We start from the raw sequence: 17,032 nt of genomic DNA, 5'->3' as shown, positions 1-17,032 counted from the left end.
TTCTCCAATCCTGTGCTCCTAAAGATGTTGGGGCATACTGGGGCGAGGTGATACCGGAGGAGAATGTTTTGTTAAATATGTGACAAGGAGGATAGTGCAGTGGATGTTGTCTACATGGATTTTAGTAAGGCATTTGACAAGGTCCCACATGGCAGACTGGTCAGAAAGGTAAAAGTCCATGGGTTACAGGGAAATGTGGCGAATTGGATCCAAAATTGGCTCAGTAACAGGAAACAAAGGGTAAAAGTCGATGGATGTCTTTGCAAATGGAAATCCGTTTCCAGTGGTGTGCCACAGGGCTCAGTGTTGGGTCCCTTGCTGTTTGTGGTATATATTAATGATTTGGACTTGAATGTAGGGGGCATGATTGGCAAATTTGCAGACGACACAAAAATTGGCCGTGTTGTTGATAGTGAAGAGGATAGCTGTAGACTCCAAGAAGATATCAATGGGTTGGTGGAGTGGGCGGAAAAGTGGCAAATGGAGTTCAACCCGGAGAAGTGTGAGGTAATGCACTTAGGGAGGGCAAACAGTAAAAGGGAATATATTGAGAGGGGTAGAGGAAGTGAGAGACCTTGGAGTGCATGTGCACAGGTCCCTGAAGGTGGCAGTACAGGTAGATAAGGTTGTGAAGGCGGCATACGGAATGCTCTCCGTTATTAGCCGAGGTATAGAATACAAAAGCAGGGAAGTAATGATGGAACTATATAAAACACTGGTAAGGCCACAATTGGAGTATTGTGCACATTTCTGGTCACCACATTACAGGAAGGACGTAATTGCTCTGGAGAGAGTGCAGAGAAAATTTACAAGAATGTTGCCAGGGCTTGAAAATTGCAGCTCCGAGGAGAGATTGGATAGGCTGTGGTTGTTTTCCTTGGAGCAGAGGAGGCTGAGGGGTGACTTGATTGAGGTGTACAAAATTATGAGGGGCCCAGATAGAGTAGACAGGAAGTACCTGTTTCCCCTAGCGGAGAGTTCAAGAACTAGAGGACACAGATTTAAGCTGATTGGCGGAAGGATTAGAGGGGACATGAGGAAAACCTTTTTTACCCAGAGGGTGGTGGGTGTATGGAATTCATTGCCCGAATTGGTGGTAGAGGCAGGGACCCTCAACTCTTAAAAAGTACCTGGACCTGCACCTAAAGTGCTGCAAGCTGCACGGCTATGGATCGGGTGCTGGAAGATGGGATTAAAATGGGCACCTGGTTGTTCCTCGAGCCGGCGCGGACACGATGGGCCGAATGGCCCCCTTCTGTGCTGTATCTTTTCTATAGTTCTATGTTTAGTGATGTGTCACAAGTAGCCGTGTTTGATTGCCTATGGAGTCGGGGAGGGATTTTCCTGAAATTAGATTCCTTGTTTTTTTTTTGCCTTCCTCAGGATTTAGTGTTATTGGCTACTAAAGGTAGGGGGAGAGAGGGAGAGTGTGAGAGAGTCACAGAGAGAGCATGTGAGAGAAAGGGGAGAAGAGGGCAGAGAGAGTCTCACATGGAGAGAAAGAAACTGTGTGTATGAGAGAACAAGCAATTGCAGGCCAGAAAGAGAAAGAGGAGAAAGAAAAAGAGAAAGAAAGAGAAGAGAAAGAGAGAGAGAGAAATAATCTGAGAGTGAGAGATGGAGACAGATAATTTTTATTTTATTTTTATCTGGGAGTATTACAAGGGATGATGTGGAGATGCCGGTGATGGACTGGGGTTGACAAATGTAAAGAATCTTACAACACCAGGTTATAGTCCAACAATTTTATTTGAAAATCACAAGCTTTCGGAGGCTTTCTCCTTCATTAGGTGAACCGCAGCCCTCCACGAAGATCGCCCACCCACAACTGCGCCTTCACCTGACGAAGGAGAAAGCCTCCGAAAGCTTGTGATTTTCAAATAAAATTGTTGGACTATAACCTGGTGTTGTAAGATTCTTTACATTTATTACCAGGGAGACCAACTTGTTCTTGCTATTTGGGCTTTTGTCTGTACCTGTCCCTATACTGAGACCCTCAGCTCCCTGTATAGCTCCAGGGCCTCACTTTAATTAAACAGCTAACAAAAGGTTTTCTATCAATGTTATTTACCAAGGTTATAGGCACTTCCCAAAACCACACAGATCACAAAGTCAAAATAACGCCAATAACTTTAATTTGGGTGGCAAGTTAAATGCACACGGTTTGAATAATCAGGGTCAGACACCTGACAGAGAAAAAACAAAAAAGGTGAGAGTTTGAACGTCTCCAATCTTATAAACTGCACAGCCCAGCCTCTGCTCCCTCTGTAATCTCACTAATCCTGCTTCCCCAATTCATTTGGTAGAAGAAATGTCACTGGGAATACAATTAGCCTTTGAGTTGGGTGGACTGTCAAGCAAGATGAATGATCCAATCCATTCACAGCTCTGTGTGTCTGCACTGGATGATTTAAAACTCTTCCGAAACAGCCCACCACCCCAAGAATGTCACAGACGGTATTATATACTAGGACACCCTCTGGACTCATCACTGCTGCCTTCTCTACTCCCCCATGCTTTTCACCAGGGCAGGAGACCTGTTGCTAGCCTGCCCACAGCAGAGTGACCTGAAGAGACTCCCCACCCCATCCAGTTCTTCCCCCCGCCCACCTCTCAGGGATAAGCCTGGGCTATGCTCAGCTGGAGCGGGCTGTCAGATATTTTAACTGTTATGTAAATCAGGCAACAAAAGTCTGACTTTCCAATTTTGACCAGTTTTGAACAATTTTTTTCTCAGGTGTGGTGGGGTTTATGACAAAATATCAAAGCCAGACCAATTTGATCAGCTCACAGTTACCGAAATGAAGTTCAGTGTGACCAGCAGCCAGTCCTGTGAGTTAACAGCAAAATACGGGTAACTGCAGAGCCAGAAGTTTTCGATGAAGTGCAACATTGAGCATCCGGAGTGGGAGAAATGCACCGAGTCACTGACGCTAAAATCAGCCATAACCAGGAGCACATTCACTGATAGCTGGTGTGGCCCAGCCAGGGTCTGGAGACAGAGAAAATTCATCCAACTCCCAGGCAGTTAGCACCAGACAAAGAGCCAGGGAGAGAGGCAGCATGAAAATGAATCTAAAACATAACAGACATAGTCTCCAAATAAATAGAACGCTACTAAATACAGAGTACCAATACTATAATCACTGATCATAAACGGTCAGACAGTCTAGCAAAATAAATACAAAAAACAGAAACAGAGAAAGAGATCAGATAGATACTTAACACTAGAGCTGGGAACCAAGGAATGGAGCCAAATATATAGAGACTAATATATACACTGGGGGCAAAAACTGATTCAAATATCACTGAAATATTGAGCAATAATAAGGAGCTGGAGAAGCACAGAGTGATGGATACAGAGCTCGAGAGACCAAGACACAGAGTGAGTGACAGAGATTGAGATTCAGAGTGAGTGAGACAAACAGAGCACTAGAGACACAGAAATAGAAAATAAGAGAGAGGTGGGAGCAAGAGAGTAAGAGCAAGAGAAAAAGTGAGAGCGTGAGAATATGAGGGAGAGAGTGTGAGTGAGAGACAGAATGACAGCAATAAAGTAAGTGGAGGAGCAAAAATCTGATCACGAGTGAGTGAGGGACAGAATGACAGCGATAGAGAGCCAGGCAGTGAGAATGAGAGTGAGAGGCAGCGAGAGTGAGGCAGAAGGCAATAGAGGCTGAGACAGTGAGAGCGAGAAAGCACATAGGAGAAAACATATACGAGAGCACCCGAGCCTGGGTGAGTGTGAGAGAGCGAGTGTGTGAGAATGTGAGCACGAGAACACACTTGTGTAAGAGAGAATGAGAGAGAGAGAGCAAGAGAATGAGAGCGAGCATGACAGAGAGCGCCGCACATGAGTGACACATAGAAAGAGTTTAAGAGAGAGAGAGAAACATTTAATAAATCTCCTGGGATCAGTTTGTTGTGTCCCAGTATTGGTCATATTAGATATGGCAACCTAGTGCTAATTTGGAAAATGGAAACCAAACTAATCATCTCCCATAAAAAACCTAGACTGATGCACAATATAATTTTATTTATAATTAAATATTTCACTGTGATTTATTGCAGCATTTCTGACAGGTTAATTGCACAGTCCTGGGTTTCGAGGCACTTGCACCAATGGTTACATCAACCGCAAAGCACAGTGCTTTTCTCAGAATTCTTCACGTACACGATCTTGGACATCTGCAGCCTGACACTCTTCTATGCAGCATGAAATGTTTCCTCCACCTTTCTCCCCCTTCCCTGAGGGAATATTGGCAATCACCTTCTAATTACCCAGGGGCTATAGAACCATAGAGGTTCACAGCACAGGAGGAGGAGGCCATCCGGCCCATCATTATCTGTGCCGGCTCTTTGCTAGAGCAATCTAAAACTAATCCCACTGCCCCGTGCTCTCCTCATAGCTCTGTATCAATCCCAAACTAATCCCATTGCTCCACTCACTCCCCATAGCCCAGTATCAATCCTAAACTAATCCCATTGCTCCACTCACTCCCCATAGCCCAGTATCAATCCTAAACTAATCCCATTGCCCCACTCTCTCTCCATAGCCCTGTATCAATCCCAAACTAATCCCATTGCTCCACTCACTCCCCATAGCCCAGTATCAATCCTAAACTAATCCCATTGCTCCACTCACTCCCCATAGCCCAGTATCAATCCTAAACTAATCCCATTGCCCCACTCTCTCTCCATAGCCCTGTATCAATCCCAAACTAATCCCATTGCTCCACTCAGTCCCCATAGCCCAGTATCAATCCTAAACTAATCCCATTGCCCCACTCTCTCTCCATAGCCCTGTATCAATCCCAAACTAATCCCACTGCCCCGTCTCTCCTCACAGCCCTGTATCAATCCCAAACTAATCCCACTGACTCGCTCTCTCCCCATAGCCCTGTATCAATCCCAAACTAATCCCACTGCCCCGTCTCTCCTCACAGCCCTGTATCAATCCCAAACTAATCCCACTGACCCGCTCTCTCCCCATAGCCCTGTATCAATCCCAAACTAATCCCACTGACCCGCTCTCTCCTCATAGCCCTGTATCAATCCCAAACTAATCCCACTGCCCCATCTCTCCCCATAGCCTTGTATCCTTTTCTGCTTCAAATATTTATCCAATTTTTCCTTAAACAGCCTGTGCCTCAAGCACTCTGTGTAGCAGATCATACCATGCTCTAACAAACCTTGTACTCTATGATCCAGCCCTGAAGTTTAGAAACACCTGATTCGCCGTCGATGTTGCATGTTATTATTCTAATCCAAGGTGGATATGTTGAAAATTATTTGGAATTCTCCCACTGAGGGTCTCAGTGCATCATCACTGAACATGGCCACTCTGCAAGTATTTGCCCAGCACAGTGAAAAACAAGAGTCACTTCAATTACTTTTGCTGCTCAGCAGCTCATTTGCAATGTAAATCTGCTCCCTGGAAACAAACAATAGCCTAACTCTACAGGAGACATGATTAATGGCATTCACAGCAGGCAAACAGAATCAACTGTACGTGTGAGCACAGTCTGCTGAAACAGCATGGTGAAACTAGCTAATTTCAGCAGAGATGTGGAGATGCCGGTGATGGACTGGGGTTGACAATTGTAAACAATTTTACAACACCAAGTTATAGTCCAGCAATTTTATTTTAAATTCACAAGCTTTCGGAGGCTACCTCCTTCCTCAGGTGAACGATGCCCACATCGTTCACCTGAGGAAGGAGGTAGCCTCCGAAAGCTTGTGAATTTAAAATAAAATTGCTGGACTATAACTTGGTGTTGTAAAATTGTTTATAATTTCAGCAGAGACCGCAATTATCATCAAAGCCTTTTGTAGCACTACACATGCGCCACTCGTAGCAATTATAGCACAGAAGGAGGCCATTCAGCCATTAGCTCTTTGAAAGAGCTATCTAATTAGTCCCACTCCCTACTCTTTCCCCATAGCCTTGCAAAGTTCAAGTAATTATCCAATTCCCTTTTGAAAGTTAATATTGAATCTGCTTCCACCATCCTTTCATGATGTGGAGATGCCGGTGATGGACTGGGGTTGACAATTGTTAACAATTTTACAACACCAAGTTATAGTCCAGCAATTTTATTTTAAATTCACAAGCTTTCGGAGATTTCCTCCTTCCTCAGGCAAATGTTTCAAGAGCTCCTTGAAGCCTACGCATTTATACATATAGAACAATACATGGTGTTTACAGACTGTGTGGAGATGCCGGTGATGGACTGGGGTTGACAATTGTAAACAATTTTACAACACCAAGTTATAGTCCAGCAATTTTATTTTAAATTCACAAGCTTTCGGAGATTTCCTCCTTCCTCAGGCAAATGTTTACAGGGGCAGTCTGTAAACACCATGTATTGTTCTATATGTATAAATGCGTAGGCTTCAAGGAGCTCTTGAAACATTTGCCTGAGGAAGGAGGAAATCTCCGAAAGCTTGTGAATTTAAAATAAAATTGCTGGACTATAACTTGGTGTTGTAAAATTGTTTACAACCATCCTTTCAGGCAGTGCATTCCAGATCATAACAACTTGCCATGTAAATTTTTTTTCCTCATGTCGCCTCTGTTTCTTTTACCAATTACCTTAAATCTGTGTCCTCTGGTTAGACCCTTCTGCCACTGAAAACAGTTTCTCCTTATTTACTCTATCAAAACCAGTCATGATTTTGAACACCTCTGTCAAATCTCCTCTTAACCTTCTCTGCTGTAAGGAGAATAATCCCAGATTCTCCAGTCTGTTCACATATCTGAAGTCTTTCATCCCTGGTACCATTCTAGTAAATCTCCTCTGCATCCTCTCTAAGGCCTTGACATCCTTCCTAAAGTGTGGTGCCCAGAATTGGACACAATACTCCAGCTGGAGCCTAATCAGTGTTTTAAAAAGGTTTAACATAACTTCCTTGCTTTTGTACTCAATGCCTCTATTTATAAAGCCAAGGATCCTGTATGTTTTTTCAACAGACATCTCAACTTGTCCTGCCACCTTCAAAGACTGGTGTACGTACATCTCCAGCTTCTCTGTTCCTGCACCCCTTTAAAATTGTACCATTTAGTTTATATTGCCTCTCCTCATTCTTCCTACTAAAATGAATCACTTCACACTTCTCTGCATTAAATTTCATCTGCCATGTGTCTGCCCATTTCACCAATCTGTCTATGTCCTCCTGAAGTCTGTTATTATCCTCCTCACTGTTTACTACATTTCCGAGTGTATGCCCAAGTCCAGATCCATATCAAAAGAGCAGTGGTCTGGACCTCTGGGGGCACCATTACATACACACTTCCCTCCAGTCCGAAAAACAACCATTCACCATTACTCTCTGCCCCGTAGCCAATTTCGTATCCAAGGAGCAACTACCCCTTTAATCCCATGGGCTTCAATTTTGCTAACAAGTCTATTATGTGGCACTTTATCAAACACCTTCTGAAATGCACCAGCGTGACATTATTCAACAAATATCAGTACCAGCATCTCAACCCAGGGCCGCAGTTAAATACAAGGTCAAAGCTTTGGTGGTCTTGTGCATGTTTTATGTACACAGCTTCAGCACGTTCTGTGCACACTGCTTCAGCACTTTCTGTGCACAGTTTCTGCAAGTTCTGTGTACACAATTTCAGAATGTTCTGCATACACAATTTCAGCACGTTCTGTGTAAGCAGCTTCAGCAATTTCTGTGTCGTTTCTGCACGTTCTGTGTACACAGTTTCTGCAAGTTCGGTGCACACAACTTCAGCAGAATTGAAAATTGAAAATCCATGCACATGACATTCAAGATCTGATAACTTGAACTGAAATTGTGCTAAAATTGTCTGCTTTGCTGTTTTATTCAAATCGCATAATTCAAGTACTGGATAGGTTGATTTTTTCAAGCAAAAAATAACTTTGAATTAACAGGAGTGAATTGTATTAATTTAACCCTCGTATTATGACTTGTAGAAGTTTCCCATTTACCAATATTGAATCTCAGTATCATTTAGCCAAAGTCTCTGCAGATTATTTATTAACAGATACCTCCCTACTGCCCTTGCTTGTACCCTTTGTAGTGTCAGTAAGTTAGTTAAGCAAACAGTGCTGTGTGGTCACAGTGCCATTTGCCTGGCCTTTCACTCCTAGTGAGTCACGCACCCACACATTCTATTTGTGTCTCTGCACTTCAAACATGTGGTCACATATCCTTTGCTGGCTGCATGTTAATCAGCATCCCCTCATTGTGTATTCAGTAAAATGCAGTACTTTACATTTATCACTATCAAATAGGCAATAACCATTTACTTGTCAGGTGGCTGGGGTTGAATGAATCTGCTGGGGTAGCGGAACTTATACTGGGGGTGTGTAGCCTGCGCACGGGCTGTGCGGGAAGGTGGGCACGGGCTGTGCGGGAAGGTGGGCACGGGCTGTGCGGGAAGGTGGGCACGGGCTGTGCGGGAAGGTGGGCACGGGCTGTGCGGGAAGGTGGGCACGGGCTGTGCGGGAAGGTGGACACGGGCTGTGCGGGAAGGTGGACACGGGCTGTGCGGGAACGTTTACAGGGTGTGTGGGAATGTGTACACGGTGTACGGGAATGTGTATGCGAATGTGTACACTTGTTATCCCCAAGGGCAGCAGACCAGCTGTTGGTGTGAGAGTTCAGGCTACAACAACAACAACAACTTACATTTATAAAGCACCTTTAACCGTAGTAAAATGTCCCAAGGTACTTCACAGGAGCAAAATGTTATCATAAAGGATGTGTTTCATTCAGTGATGTAGTTCTCAGTGCTGGGCCCAGCTGTACCTCGTACTCGACAACGTTGCTTCATTCCACATGCGGATTCTGTGCTGCCGCTGGAAATTCCTGCTCTCGACACTCAGCAATCCCACCTGGGCAGAGTGGCAAAGCAGAGCGTAAGGACCCCAGTGCCAGCAATAGTTGGTTAGAAGAAGGGAGTGTGTATACTTGGGGGAAATCAGAGGTCTGTGAAGGAGGGGGTGGGAGAGTGACTGTTGATTCAGTCTTTGGCGGAGTGACATCATTAGCTGCGGATTATGGATCACCCTGAGCTGCGGATTATGGATCACCCTGAGCTGCGGATTATGGATCACCCTGAGCTGCGGATTATGGATCACCCTGAGCTGCGGATTATTGATTACATCCATGGGTGAATACCCTCCCGAATCACGACAAAAGTGCAAGCCCTCCCAACCCACAAACACAAGCTTACACCCTCCCAAACCACAGATACACCCCCTCCCGCTCCAAAAGCGCAATCGTACAACCTCCTGACCTATGAATGCAGAAGCACACACCCTCCGGACCAAAAACATAAACGCAGCCTTCTCGACCAAAAAAACACAAGAGCACACCATCCTGATCGACAAATGCCTCGTCACTCCTGACCCAAATACACAAGAGCATACCCTCCCAAACCACAAATGCACACTCAAACGACTGACAAACACACCCCTTCCCATTCTATAGGCACAAACACAGCTCCTCATGCTCCATCACGCTCCAGCAGTTATTACTGTCAGGTAATTACAGGAAATCAGCAAGAATAGAAAGTCACAGCTGAAGAAAGAATAATGAGGGCAGGAATCAGGGTTTAATGAAACGTGTTTGGTGTAATCACAGCAACAATTTCATAGCAGTTATCCTGAAATTAAATTTCCTTCATATTTAGCCAGTGAGGACAGCTCTGCTGTCACTACTAGCCCACACCCGCCTACAATATTATATTATCACTCACTACAAGAATCATGAGGCAATACTTTGCACATTTCAGTCAATAATTGCTCAGACACCATCACTGAGGTGTATTGGGCATGAGCAAGACTCTCTCCAGTGTACTGGGATATTGGGCTAGATATTGCTCTGAAAGTAATGGCACGGATAACAGGGCTCACTGTTGTTTCTGTGCATCTGATACAGCAACTTCCAGCGGCTGCACATGTGCAGTCAAACGCGGAAACCCGGAAGTTCCTCCACCAATGCCCTGCTCCTCTGTAAGCTTTGCGAGAACTGCATCTCACCGGCTGACTCGCCATTCAGATGAATGGAACAGCGTGAAGTTTCTCTACTGTCCTGATGGATACGATGTGATCTCGCCGGAAAAAGGTACGTCAAGATTTTTAAGTCTAAGCAAACTTTTAACAGTGTGGTAAGCCTTAATGACTGCAAAACAACCTCTCTGGCACTGAAAATTAACTTTTGCAAGTATGGAGTCTCATTCCTTCAGATTTTAATTGATGGATATTTTTAAAAAGTTTCATTTAAATTTTTTTTACTTTTTCTTTGTCTCTTTTATCTCTGTCTCTTAATTCAATATTTCTTACTCTCTTTATTTCGCTTTCTGTAACTGATTTGACATTGAATTTACTATCCTAACTTACACTTCCTGGTTCAGACTCTGCCTGGCTTATTAACATGCTTCAATCTGATTGGTTATGGGGATAGTCAGCAGTTTGCCCCATTCACACAGGTCCCAGATGCCCAGGAGAGGGCGCTGCGCTGGATTGAGGGCCTAATGAGAGGAACTTGCCATGCAAAAGCCCAAGAAAAATTTATGGGCAACTGCAAGCCTAAAAAACACCGGGCGCCATTCGTTCGCCACTCAGAGCAAAATCCGGCCCATCATGTTCAGCGAACCTTGTAAAAGCACAAGTGGATTTCGCCTGAAGGCCTCTCACTCCTCAGTGACCACTGGAAGACGACCATGAAAAGCCTTGCAGGATTTCTGCAACAAACCGGAGAAAGTAAACCAGCAACAGCGCCCGGGCACAGACACCAGCAACAGCGCCCGGGCACAGACACCAGCAACAGCGCCCGGGCACAGACACCAGCAACAGCGCCCGGGCACAGACACCAGCAACAGCGCCCGGGCACAGACACCAGCAACAGCGCCCGGGCACAGACACCAGCAACAGCGCCCGGGCACAGACACCAGCAACAGCGCCCGGGCACAGACACCAGCAACAGCGCCCGGGCACAGACACCAGCAACAGCGCCCGGGCACAGACACCAGCAACAGCGCCCGGGCACAGACACCAGCAACAGCGCCCGGGCACAGACACCAGCAACAGCGCCCGGGCACAGACACCAGCAACAGCGCCCGGGCACAGACACCAGCAACAGCGCCCGGGCACAGACACCAGCAACAGCGCCCGGGCACAGACACCAGCAACAGCGCCCGGGCACAGACACCAGCAACAGCGCCCGGGCACAGACACCAGCAACAGCGCCCGGGCACAGACACCAGCAACAGCGCCCGGGCACAGACACCAGCAACAGCGCCCGGGCACAGACACCAGCAACAGCGCCCGGGCACAGACACCAGCAACAGCGCCCGGGCACAGACACCAGCAACAGCGCCCGGGCACAGACACCAGCAACAGCGCCCGGGCACAGACACCAGCAACAGCGCCCGGGCACAGACACCAGCAACAGCGCCCGGGCACAGACACCAGCAACAGCGCCCGGGCACAGACACCAGCAACAGCGCCCGGGCACAGACACCAGCAACAGCGCCCGGGCACAGACACCAGCAACAGCGCCCGGGCACAAAGACACAAACACTACAACAGCCAGTCACAAATACCAAAAACACCCAGGCACAAACACCTACACCTAGACACAAGCACCGGCAGCGACACCAGCAATGCAAACAACAGCAGCAACTCAAACACCAAACACAAACACCCGCAGCAACACAAACACCAGCCACACCCAGACACAATCACCATCACCCAGACACAAACATCAGCAACAACTGCCAGAGACAAACAATAAAATAACAATGAGACACATACACTAGCCACACCCAGACACCAGTGACGCAAACACCACATCAGCCAGATACAAGCACCAACACCCAAGCACAAAGACCAACAATGAGACAGACACCACAACAGCCAGATACAAGAACCCGCAACCACACCCGCAAATACCCAGGCACCCACACCCGCATCAACCACACACAAACACATACTACCACACACAAACACATACTACCACACACAAACACATACTACCACACACAAACATTAGCAACAGCCACACACAAGCACCGCTACCCAGACACAAACACCAACAACACCCAGACACAAGAACCGTTACCCAGACACAAACACTAGCAACAACATCTGGGGGGCACGCGCGCCAGCAGCATCTGCCCTCCACCCTATCTCAGACCTTTCCCCGTTGTTTTCTCTCCCACCTCCCCACCTTTCCCCTGGCTCTGTATTTGCTCAAAAGCTGTTAATCTCTTAACATCTTCCAGTTCTGATGAACGTCATTGAGCTGAAATGTTAACTCTGTTTCTCTCCTCAGATGCTGCCTGGCCTACTGAGTGTTTCCAGCATTTTCTCTATTATTTCAGATTTCCAGCATCTGCAGTATTTTGCTTTTTCCTAAGTAAATAACACTTCTTTACGGCACACTGAAGCAAGAACAATCATATGTATATGATTTAAATAAAGCTGCTGCTGTTGCATTGCATGCAGTCTTGGTTTCTGTCGTCAATAATGACCTACAGTATATTAAACAGTTCATAAGGATGTGAGACAACTTTAACAGTTGTTAACAGATTAATTTGTGTGTCTTCTCCACCCATTCACCAACCTGGCAATAAAAATCAAGGATTGTGAATCCCCTAATTGAATAGGCAAAGTATTAAGACAGGTGCTTGAGAATCGCAGAAGCTCTTTATTTCCAGGTTAAAGTGAGATGCTGATTCCAGGTTATCAAAGGATTGCATGCGTAGTGGCAGTTTTTTTAAAAAAAGACTGGAGGCATAGCACTATATATATATATAGCGAGCCTAGCAACTCTCCGACATTCACAGGGAGTCTCACATGGGAATCACTATCTCCCGTCCTCCTGCAATCTCCTGTATTATGGACTGTGTTGATAATACCTATGAAGATGTGTCTGTCCCAACATTCATAGTAACAGTGAAAACCCCCTATTAAAACTCCGGGGTTTTCACCATAGCCGGTTACACTGACCATCGTGTATAGCGGGCAAGTCACGTTTGCATGAGCGCGCCCCCCTATAAAAGGTAGGGGTCGTATTTATCTCTCATTCACAGCACTCTCCTCCCTTTACCCAGGTGCACTGTCCTGCAACACAATCTTTTCTTCCTGTCCTCCTCTCCTGAAGGTGCTGGGTCTTTGCCAGAGCACAATTCCAGGGGCACTTAGCACAAATTTGGTGCCCATACTGCCACACGCTGATATCAGCAAGCTCAGTGTAGGCTGGGACATAAACATGAGGTTCCAGGCAGTGTATTTAACTGATGAGATACTTTTAAAAAGGGTTTACGAAAGAACGAACTTGCATTTAATATAGCGCCTTCCACGATACCAGGACGTCCCAAAAAACTTTACAGCCAGTATTTTTTGAAGTGCACTGTTGCAATGTAGGGAAACTGCGGTGGTGTTGATTAAGGGATAAATGTTGGCCAGGGTACCAGAAGAACGCTGCTGCTCTTCTTCAAATAGTGCCATGGATCTTTTACATCCACCTGAGGGGGCAGATGGGGCCTCAGTTTACGGTCTCATCCGAAAGATGGCACCTCCGACAGTGCAGCACCCCTTCAGTACTGCACTGGGAATATCAGTTTAGATTATGTGCTCAAGTCTCTGGAGTGGGACTCACGATCTTCTGAATCAGAGGTGAGAGTTCAACTATCTTGAATAAATCAGTTTCCCCACTTTTCAACAACAGCACTATTGCATACTGCATATCTTATAGCAGTGAAGAAGCCAGAATGCTGCACGCACAGGCCTGGATTTATTCAGCAATAACACCACAGAAGACAGGCAATTCATTCGGTCTTAATTGTTTCTACACCATGGCCAAGCACTTCTGTGATCACATTAGTAAAGATTACCTGGCATGACATTCAGCTGGAAAGAATAAAGTTTGTTTGCATCTGGGAAATCCAATTTGCATGTGCCTGCAGAAATAAAAACAATAAATGGAGTGAATGAAAATAGAGTCAGTACGAAGTCCAAAAAACACGAGAAAAGTCAAGGAGCACAAAAGGCCTTAGCCCATCCCTCTGGTACATTAACGCCCTTCAAAACCCACCCCTCTGGTTCATTAACTCTTCCATCGAAGCCCATCCCTCTGGTACATTAACCCTCCATCGAAGCCCATCCCTCTGGTACATTGACACTCCCATCTTAGCCCATCCCTATAAGAGATTAATTCTCCCATCAAAGCCCATCCCTCGAGTACATTCTCTCCATCAAAGTCCATCCCTCTAGTACATTCTCTCCATCAAAGTCCATCCCTCTAGTACATTCTCTCCATCGAAGTCCATCCCTCTAGTACATGAACTCTCAATCGAAGCCCATCCTTCTAGTACCCTAACCCTCCTATTGTAGGATCCAGTTGCATTTTGACTGCTCTCAATTTGTTGGTCTCTATTCCCCGGTAGGTAGATTAATACAAACAGTTCTAACTCTTTGATTAAGATGTTCTTAATATCTGCGTTTCCTGCACTATTTGCCTAAATTTTAATAAATGTAGTACACAGAAATTATAATCAACAAACTGTGCATTAATGAGTTTAAAGCATCAGAGCATCACATACTAAACAGACCACTATCAACCAATCCATTACAGACCAAAGGCTTGGCAGTATTCAGCTGGCAACCCATAGGCCTGACAGTGAGGCCATGCACAAGGGTAATAGTAACCCTATAGATCTACCGACAAAACGTGGCCATTTAGCTCTGGAAAATCAAGTGGGACAAATAACTGATGACTTCAAGAGAACAATTGGGAAATAGTGACCTCAACATAGTTAGATTCAATGTAAGAATAGAAAAGGATAATGAAGATTCATTGATAAGAGTACTGGATTGGGAAAAAGCAAAATTCAGTGAGATAAAGGATCTGTCCCAGATTAACTGTGAAGAATAGTTAGCAAATAGGATGATGGATTGGCAATGGAGAATCTTCAAACATGAGATGGATCGAGTGCAAAATAAATATATTCTTTAACAGTGAAAAGGAATCAAGGAATAGAGGTCCATGAGTAAATAGAGATTAAAACTAATCTGAAACTTAAAAGGGAGGCATATAATAATGTTAGGGCTAACAATACTAAAGAGAATCATGAGGAATCTAGAAGATGTATTGGGGGAGGGGTAGAAAGGGAGATTAGAAGGATTAAAAAGGAATGTGAAAAGGGTAGGGAAGAACTCTCAGGGCTGAAAGAGGGAGTCTAACTGCGGAAGATGAAGGTATGGTGGACATATGAAATAAATACTTTATATTGGTGTTTACAAATGATAGTGGATGTGAGAATGTAGATGTACTAGACGAGGATATGGAACAATTGTCAGAGATAACTGGAGAAAAGGAATTGGTTCCAAATATATTAAAACTCCAGGTGGATCAGTCACTGGGACCTGATGGCTGCACCCTTGGTTGTTGAAAGGAGTCAGAGGGGAGAGAGCAGGGACTCTGGTCACAATTGTTCAATCCTCCTTAAATATGCAAATTGTGCAACTGGAGAGTTGCTGATGTAACAGTTTTGTTCAAGAAGGGAGAAAAGGATGACCCGAGTAAATATGGACCAGTTAGTCTAACGTCAGTTGGGAACAAACTCTTAGAATTTGGGCAAGAAGCACAATCTCGAAATGTGCTGATGACACAAAAGGAAATTTGGCCAACAGTGAGGAGAACTTAAAAACATCAGGAAGGAAGACAAGGGGCAGGTGCAGTTTAATGTGGAGAAGTGTGAGGTAATACATTTTGGGAGGAAAAACAAGGAAAGGGAGCGTACACAGAATGGAGACACACAGAAGGATGTGGGCGATCAGAGTGATCTAGGGGGTCAAATACATAATTTCCTGAAAGCGCGAGAGCAGCAAACGTGTTGGGTTCTATAAATAGGGGCCTCAAAGAATTGAAAGACACCATGGGGCAAAGGACTGCACAGGATGGCACAGCGAAGTGTAGGAATACAGTGCTTATAGGGGATTCAATAGTCAGGGGGATAGACAGGTGTTTCTGCAACCACTGATGTGAGTCCTGCATTGTGTGTTGCCTCCCTGGTGCCAGGGTAAAGGACATCACTGAGAGGGTGCAGAACATTTTGAAGGAGTTAGGGGAACAGCCAGAAGTCGTGGTCCATATGGGAACCAATGACATAGGAAGGAAAAGGGTTGAGGTCCTACTATCAGTGTCTCAGGAGCTAGGGAGGAAGTTAAAAAGCAGGACCTCAAAGATAGTAATCTCCGGATTACTCCCAGTGCCACGCGCTAGTGTGTAAAGCAATAGTAGGATGATATATTAATGCATGGCTGGAGCAATGGTGCAGGAGGGAGGGCTTCAGATTCCTGGGGCATTGGGACCAGTGCTGGGGCAGGAGGGATCTGTTCAAGATGGACAGGTTGCATTTCAACAGAACTGGGACCAATGTCCTCACGAGGAGGTTAACTAGTGCTGTGGAGGAGGGTTTAAACTAATTTAGCAGGGGGAGGGGCACCAGGATGAAACATTAGAGAGGAGAAACAAGGTTCACAGAGGACTGGGAGAGGCAAATAGCACTAGAGTAAAGAATAGTTTAAAAACAGGAGTGATCAGACAGGGGGCAAATGCGAGGCAGCTTAAGATGAGCTTGGAGTGCATGTGTGTAAATGTACGTAGCGTGGTAAATAAGGTTGGTGAGCTGCAGGCACAAGTCGTCACATGGGACTACAATATAGTGGCAACGATATATTCTCGCTACGAAAAGTCATAAGAAGAATAAAACTGGACAGACCACGAGGCACAGGACACAACAAAGGCAAACCAAGCCCAGTCGACCCTGCATAGTCCTCCTCACTAACATCTCAGGACTTGTGCTAAAATTGGGAGATATGTCCCACAGGTTAGTCAAGCAACAGCCGGACACAGCCATACTCTCAGAATCATACCTTTCAGTCAATGTCCCAGACTTTTCCATCACCATCCCTGGGTATGTCCTGTCCCACTGACAGGACAGATCCACCAGAGTGGCGGTACAGTGATATACAGTCAGGAG

General features: G+C 45.5%; 1 protein-coding gene across 5 annotated transcripts in view; it reads right to left on the bottom strand.

The window, feature by feature from the left end:
• Nucleotides 1-17,032, bottom strand: part of ube2f (ubiquitin-conjugating enzyme E2F (putative)) — a 176,666-nt gene that overhangs the window by 73,771 nt on the left and 85,863 nt on the right. For 4 of the 5 annotated variants that reach the window (XM_067987985.1, XM_067987981.1, XM_067987983.1 and 1 more), the window contains one exon: nt 13,883-13,948. The exons of the other annotated variant lie outside the window; for it this stretch is intronic. In XM_067987985.1, the coding sequence (XP_067844086.1) occupies nt 13,883-13,948 (66 nt within the window). The remainder of the gene's footprint in view (nt 1-13,882; nt 13,949-17,032) is intronic. 5 annotated transcript variants of the gene reach the window in all.

The sequence above is a fragment of the Heptranchias perlo genome, chromosome 7, assembly GCF_035084215.1.
Source record: "Heptranchias perlo isolate sHepPer1 chromosome 7, sHepPer1.hap1, whole genome shotgun sequence".
NCBI lineage: Eukaryota > Metazoa > Chordata > Chondrichthyes > Hexanchiformes > Hexanchidae > Heptranchias > Heptranchias perlo.
The sequence above is the reverse complement of the archived record's forward strand: the minus strand, read 5'-3'. Positions and strand labels throughout refer to the sequence as shown.